This window comes from Polypterus senegalus, chromosome 7, assembly GCF_016835505.1.
Source record: "Polypterus senegalus isolate Bchr_013 chromosome 7, ASM1683550v1, whole genome shotgun sequence".
In the NCBI taxonomy this organism is placed as follows: domain Eukaryota; kingdom Metazoa; phylum Chordata; class Cladistia; order Polypteriformes; family Polypteridae; genus Polypterus; species Polypterus senegalus.
Genome location: NC_053160.1, coordinates 169225159 through 169233158, shown reverse-complemented (window position 1 = coordinate 169233158; position 8000 = coordinate 169225159). Strand labels below are relative to the sequence as shown.

Here is an 8000-nt window from a genome sequence, read left to right as displayed (position 1 = left end):
GTTTGTGATGCACCATCTGTTGGAATGAAATATGCACTGCCTTTTATTGCCATGTGCATTACAAAATGCATTTCAATAGTATACTGCAAGCATTAACACTGAATATATTGCTATGTCTTTGTTATAGCCATTTTGGCATGAGATTAGTAAAAGCATTGGTAATGTTTGTGATGCACCATCTGTTGGAATGAAAAATGTAACGCGATAACAATGTAACATTTCAATAGTTGATGCACTGCGAACATTAATGCAGAATACATTGAGGTCTACATTGGTAACTTAGGCTTGTGTGCATAATGCACGTGTTGTGTTATAAACAGCATCTTTAAACAATCCCATCAGGCCTTCAAACAAACTCTATTTGGTTGTAGTTAGAGAGGAGTTGTGTAAATATTACTTCATTTTGCAATTACAGTATGTTTAACTGTTGTTATAAGGTCACTAGAACCCCAAAGTAGACAAGAAGACAGATGGATGGATGGATGGATAGGAGATATTCTTTACCACTGATGCGTTTAGCCAGCTGGCAGCTCACCACTCCAGGGTCTTGGATTGGAAAACTCCTGTAGCCTCCTCTCAGACTGGCGATGGGCTTCAACCGGTGTCAATGTGGATCCCAGCTTTCCTCCAACACTCCCCGAGATGTGCAGGTCAGTTTGGCTTGCGCTTCTAAAGTGGTCCTGTATGAAGGTGGGTGTGGTTGAGTGGGCCCTGCCATGGACACCCTGGCCAGGCCTGTTCCCATCTTGTGCCTTGTGCTTAAAGGATTGGCTCCTGTAACCCTCAATCTGGTTAAGCAGGTTTGAGAGGATTATTTTATGTATAAACCTTATCTATAACTAAAAACAAGTAGCCTCCTTTAGGAAATATATAAATAAGGCCGATTAGCATTCCAATGCAGATAATCAAACATTTTATTAAGAACGGTCATCATTTTTAAATACAGATACAACAATTGTTGTCTCTTAAACAAATTTTGTCACAGCCATCAAATGCAATGTTTATAAAGGAAATAAACACTTAGATTCTTCACATCAATGGACAAGAGTGCACATGCTTAACTTTACTGCACGCACTTTCATGCATTCTGCCCGTCTTAAGTCCACCAGTGGCGTCAAAGGCCATAAGAAGCGAGACTTGTGCTGATGAGAATCTCCCTGTCCAGCACACTCCTCTTTCCGGAGCATTCCACGTCTTCTAGCACATCCATACCAACAGCCCCTGAAGGGACACCACACAGTCACAGGGCTACAGCCACACCCACCCAAAACTGTGTGGCAACATCTCGGATGGCACATATTTGGAAACCCACCCACAAGCAAATGGGAAGAACATCAGAACTCCACAAAGAAGCTGGGAATGTGACTCCAATGAGCCATTCTTTCAGTAGCCAGACAGCTCAAGTCGGACCCACTCATCCATGTATTTTTCTTTTGCTGTACCCCATACGTGGTCTTCATTTGTATAGGACACCCCGGTGCTCACCCAGAAGTTTAAAAGTGAATTGCTCAGCCTTTAAATTCAGACCCATTGCTTTGGACCCGCCGGTGGAACTGAACAATAATGCAAAATTAAAAAAAAAAAATCTGAATAAAATCATTGATCTACTCACTGCTATAATTACAGTATCATGTTTTGCTGTTAAAATACTTTATTGCATATCCCAGTGTCTTTCTTCCGTCAAAGATGGGCCCATTGTTGCATCCTGCCTGCTTTCTTGAAGGGGTCCTTTACTTCTTTCGATTCCTAACGGACTTCATAAAATAACCACGAATGTGATAACCAAGGTTGCTGATTTTAAAAGGACTCTCGCCGCATACAATAACACAGACCTTTAAGTTCAAGTCCGGCTGTGTAGCTTACTATACTTTAAAGATTTGTGTTTTATGCACGTTAGGAATCTTTTCCAAAGCCCGAAGACCCAACTTCATGTGCAAAGAGCCCTTCACAAAAGGGAATGAATCATTACAATGAACCACACATCCCCGTAAAGTGCCATTACAGGGACCCTGCAGGTCACAGTTTTCTTACCAAAGTCTTTTTTTAAAATTAGAAGTCTAAAAGTTGCCAGTTTTAAATTTCGACACAAATGCCGATTTTTTTTTCCCAGTCCTGTTGTTGCATTCTAAATAAACTTGGCAATTGTTATATTTGCTGAAGTCTCTTATGAAACATCCGACTTTTTAATAAAGAAAGAAGTTTTTTTTTTTTTGGTCCATCGCGGTCCTCTACTGTCACCTTCCCGGCTATAAATCGGCATCACAGGGCTCGTTTCTGGTGAAATCCGTCGAAACAAACTCTCGGGGAGTCTGCCTTTTTGGGGTCTGTCGGTTTGGGGGCTGCGAAAAATCTTCAATACCGAAGGAGGGCGACCGCCGGTGCTCCCTGGTCATGTCGGGCACGTCGATGGTCCTGATGTGCGTCTTTGGCGAGCTTTCCCGGTAGTATTTATTGTAGAAGCTATTCGCCTGCTTCTCGTTTCTTTTCTTGCATAAGTGGAAGAGACACAGAATAAGAAACGCGCCGCTGATCAGCTCGAAACAGCTGCCGATGTAGCCGATGACGATGCTGTAGCCCACCTGGAATTTCGCCGCCGTGAATGTCGTGGTGATGTTGGACAACATGTTGGTGTAGTAGGCCACTGGGATTAGCGACAGAACGCCAGAAATAAAGATGACGATCCCACTCAGACCAGCGATCAGCCAGTTTGGATTGTCTTGCCAACACCTGACCCCCAGAGATGCCATCACGATGCCGCCTGCCATAACCAGAAGGGATGCGAGCATCAGACCTCTGGCCACCGTAATCACCTGTTGCGAGAAGTAAGTGGAGTCCGACTGGCCGCAGGCGACCGAGCTCGAAATGTCCGATGCTATACACACGTCCCATATGCCTTGCTGGATGACTTCGTCCACAGGGGCGCCGCTTACCGATCTTAGTTCCCTCCAGTCAGGGCTGAATGTGGCGATGAGGCTGAGAAGGAACCCACAGGGGGCCAGCACGAGCCCAATAATCATCACCACCGGGGTCCGCATGTTTCTTCTGTCTGCCTGAGGCGCTCGCGTTTGTCAAAGAGAATCCTGTTACCTGCTGCAAACACAGAGAGAGAAAAAAGAGCTGCTGACGAAACTGCCAAACCAGATTGACTGAAACTTCGGCCGGGCAGGAAAGCAGACAGATAATAGCGCTTGGCAGATCGTTATCTCCGTTGGCTACAAGTATCGTATACGCCCCCCAGCGCTGATGGCGGACGCACCTGCCTTACCGGTGAAGTCGACAACAGAGTGTAATTCAGGGGTCGGCGAGTCACCGCAGCGAGGGGCAGTGTGCTGGAATGGCGGAAATGCACTCCGATTTCTCGCTCGGTCGCTCGCTCCTTCTTGTTCTTTTTAAAGTTAGTTTCTGTGGGCGTGGCCCCGAGGTAATTTGCATCTCTGCTTAGACGTCGACAGGCAGTTAAATAAAATAACTTAAGAGTCTGTGGCAACCTTCAGCCGGTTCACAGCACACGCTTGTTAGCTTTGATTTAATGTAAATCTGCTTTGTCAAGGTGAGAAGCGTCCTGTAAAAATTTAAACGAACCATTTTACACTACTGAGTGTTTTCTTTAAGGCCCTTTTTTATTTCCGTCATTATTCCCCATGCCCTCCGTAAGTCGAACAATACTCCATTACCGGGAAAGGCGCTACACTCTTAAAAATACTGAGTCTTTAATGGTCCTTTATGGTTCTTTACTGATTTCTGTTGAACGATTGCTTGACAAAGCACATTTTATTCTGGAAAGGCTACTTTTGCATATGAAGTTGGTTCTTTACGCTTTGAAAACCTTCCAAATATGTGAAAAAAACTGAAATATTTTATGTTTGGTAGGCAATCTAGCAGGACTTGGCCTGTGTTGTGTGCAGAAAGAGCCCTTTTAAAATCACAGCCCATCGTGGTATCCTCTACTCTTGCATTTTGCTCTGTACTTGTAATATTACTGTTGTACTATCGTACTGTATCGAGACTTGCTTGTGTTCTGTTCTATGTACTGTATTGTATTTACCCTACCTGGAAAGGGGTCTCTCTTTGAATTGCCTTTTCCGAGATTTCTTTTTTTTTTCCTACAAGGGTTTTTTTTTTTTTCGGGCAGAGGTGGGGGTCTTATCTTCTTAGTGAGTTAAGGCTGGGGGGCTGTCAAAAGGCAGGCCCGGTTAAAGTTCATTGCGTTACTCCTTGTGTGATTTTGGGCTGTACAAAAAAATACATTGTAAAATTGTATTGTATCTGACAAATCCGTTACCGTCTGTTTATTTGTTACCTGTTACAGGTACTTTCTGGAACCTTCACTCAGACGCGTCTTTCATGAACCAAAAGTAGAAATGTAATGCGATGATTTAAAAACAAAATGAGATTGATGTGTGTGCTGTAACACTGGATGCTATAAAAGTTCTCATTTGGATCTTGCTGCACATTCATCCATCCATCTTCCAACCCGCTGAATCCGAACACAGGGTCACGGGGGTCTGCTGGAGCCAATCCCAGGGCACAAGGCAGTAACCAATCCCAGGCAGGGTGCCAACCCACCGCAGGACACACACACTAGGACCAATTTAGAATCGCCAATCCACCTAACCTGCATGTCTTTGGACTGTGGGAGGAAACCGACGCAGACACGGGGAGAACATGCAAACTCCACGCAGGGAGGACCCGGGAAGTGAACCCGGGTCTCCTAACTGCGAGGCAGCAGCGTAACCACTGCGCCACCGTGCCGCCCGCTGCACATTCACTAACGCTCAAAAGTTTGGAATTGCATATAAATGTTCATGGTTTAAGCAAAGATAAAATATTAATTTCTATTTATCAAGATAACATTACAGTGATTTTAAAATCCAGCCAATCATGGCTAGTGTTACTAATGGCTGTTACTGCTGATGTTTAATTTATTATTCACAGATCATTACAGAGCCCCATTTTCAGCAGCCATTCCTTCAGTGTCCTGATGGTCAACTCCCTTGGCTTATCCTTAATTAGTCACTTTAAATGTTAATTAGTTATTAGAGACACTTTTGTAATTGCATTAGCACCACAGAAACCTGTTATTGGGTTCACTGGGGTTACCAGGTACTGGCATTCCTAAAGGTTAGTTCTCGGTTCAAAATGACAACAGCTCCATCAAGAAACATCTCAGCCGTTTTCTACAGAATGAATATGTCTGGTTAGGTAAAAGGCCCAGTGGGGGGCATGATTATTTAATATGAGGATATTCTTCTTCTTAAGTTTGCATATGCTGGGTTCATGTCCAAATTTCTGTTAATGGCTCAGAGAACTACTGGCGCTCAGCTACCATCACAGGAAGATATCAAAGCAAAGAACATTTGTAGAGATCCAACCCACCCCGGCTGTAATGTTTTCACTCCTCTACCCTCTGGAAGGCACTTCAGAGCCCTGCATGCCCACACTACCAGCCTGAAGAAGAACTTTCACACCAACGCAATCGGCCTATTAAAGGCACAGCAATCACTGCCCTGTCCTATAACAGAAACCATCACTGACTGAACTGAACATCTACTTCAGCCACACATAGTAACACACATGACCCATGTGGAACACAGGACCACTACATTGACCGTAACCCTCATTGTGACTTCATGTATTATTTATCTATTTATGCTTACATATTTACCTTTACTTTGTGTATATTGGAACTGTTAATAGTAACTGTGCTTCTCCTAGTTTAATGTTTACTTAATTTATTGCCTACTCTAATATACAGTACCTTTATCTAAGGTATTACTCCAAACGATATTTCATTGTATTGGGCAGTGACAATAAAGGTATCTTGCATCTTGATTAACACAAAATAAGTGAGCAATGACAATAGTCCTTGAGACGGAATCTGTTTCTGTTGAAAAAAAATATCCTAAATGCCTTGTTTCAAGAAAATTTGTTAGTGTGACAAATTTAAGTCAATGTATCTATAAAAGTAAAACGTAACTGAACCGCAAACTTAATTACTTTATATTAAAGTTACTTCAATGAAATACATAATTTGAATGTTCCCGATAGTTAATTCTACCCACTCGGAACAAGCCCTCAAATACCGGCGGACAACTAAAAATCTGACTGACGTTTAAGTCGTCATGTAGCTGTCCGTTCGCACGCATGCGCTCTTTCACTTCAGTCGGCTGTTAATATGCAGAGAAGTTACCTGGTCCTTTTATCCGTCAACTGGGCATCTCAAGAATTTCAATGGCTTTATCTTCATTTTTTTGACCTCGCTATCGTGTCATCTCCAGGTTCTTGCTTATAAACCAATCCATTGTCTATCAGTTCCCTGCCCCTTCATATTTTTATCTCTAACTATCCTGGCAATAGGGGGCTGAAAGGAGGAAACAGCCATAGGCAAGGCAGTGTATCGCGGTTTCCGCTCTCGAGCATACTCGGACCCACACAAAGAAATGTTTTAAATCTGCCAAATCCGCGTGTGAGGAGAACCGGCGAGCGTGGAGTAAATTAAAGTAGCAGCAGGGCTAACCTCTGCGCCACTGTGCCGCCCCACCTACAAATACTAAGAAAACATTATTTGTATTTAATAAAACCAGTTCCTAAGCTTATTAAAATGATTTGTTCTAGCCTAAACTCTAGTTCCAAAAATAAAATCGTGTTTAAGTGTCCACGGCAAACCTTAGCACACGAGTTCAACTACTGGCAACACCGCATGTCTGCGTGAGGTCTACTCATTCCCCCTTTTTCTTTTTTCTCATATAAATAACTGAAGATTAGGTTGGTTGGTCGATTGAAACTTCATACTCATAACGTGAGTTCATTGTGTCCTGCAATGGAGTGGCATCCTGATTATTAATTTGTGACCCTGAAATTGTAAAAATGGGCTAAGAAAATTAGATTTTTTTTTTAAAACTGGCACGTCATTCACATGTGATTTCAATGTTAAGTTTTATACCGCTAACCACACCTTTTGTACCCGGCTAAAACTGAAGCCATTTTATTGAAGTCTGTTTTCTTTGTTGCATTTCGTCCCGTCCACGACTTGTTCTCCTGACTTGTGGTCGATGCTGCCGCTGAGCAATGCTGCATTCATATTTGAGAAACGATTGTTCGTTTTTTTTAAATCTTTTTATCTTAATAAATCTGTTTTTCTTTTCATTAATAAAGAGAAATATGTAACATTAAGGTGAAGACGTTCGGCGTTGACTTTGCTGCACACTTCTCGTAGGATCAGAATATAATCTTTGTGTTAATGAAACGCTGGTACATTTGCCTGTGTGAATAAATAGCCTACAATTAAAATCTCAAAACTATATATGTGTGTGTGTGTTTATTTTTAGGATATATTGTTTTTTTGTGTTTGTAAATTAATGTAAGTGAAATAATATGAACAACACATAGTGACAAGGCGTCCCGTTTTAATGCATTGCGTTCCGGAATTTTATAAAATGTCCCGTTTTTAAACGCCCGTAATCGAAACCCCTAATAAACATTTTTACAACGCGCACGAAACTTCAAGAGGGACCACCCATCGCCTTCCCCACCAACCATCTCTTAGAATTAATCTTCGTCTAAGACGCTCACTCGATTTCTTAGTTGTGTCCGTTTTAGGTACACGAAATTCTGCTGGTCAGCCTTGAACCACTTATAATATGGTTTTATTTTTGCATTATTATTTTCACCTAAAATCCCTTTTGGCTATGTGTATTTATTGTAACTTTTGATAAAATTATTCTAAATTATTCTTACCGCGTATTTTGGATTTTATTGTTGCTGACCTTTACTCCCCCCGTGCAATTCTTTGTAAGTTTTGCGCGCCTTTTCCTCAGTCAAGTTTCGGAGGTACGTAGGACGTAAGCAAAGTGCGTAACGGGACGCGAGCAAATGTTTAATCGACATGTCTTTTTATGAAAGCGCTTTTATATAGTTAAAAATGAATAAGACGATGTGTTGTTTTTAATAATGTATGTTGTGCGAAGTCAAGCAGAATGACACCTGTTATTGGCTAACTA

At 42.1% G+C, this 8000-nt stretch overlaps 1 protein-coding gene across 2 annotated transcripts; it reads right to left on the bottom strand.

Annotated features, from left to right (window-relative positions):
• Window positions 1-896: 896 nt before the first annotated feature.
• Window positions 897-3362, bottom strand: LOC120533010 (claudin-23-like). 2 transcript variants are annotated; one of them, XM_039759601.1, is made up of 2 exons: window positions 3266-3362; window positions 897-3090 (listed from the first exon to the last, which is right to left on the bottom strand). In XM_039759601.1, the coding sequence occupies exon 2, from the start codon at window positions 3033-3035 to the stop codon at window positions 2247-2249; it is 789 nt and encodes a 262-aa protein (XP_039615535.1). In that variant the 5' UTR covers window positions 3036-3090; window positions 3266-3362; the 3' UTR covers window positions 897-2246. The 2 variants fall into 2 exon arrangements, with proteins under 2 accessions (XP_039615535.1, XP_039615537.1); XM_039759603.1 differs by having other exon boundaries at window positions 3257-3360.
• Window positions 3363-8000: the final 4638 nt, after the last annotated feature.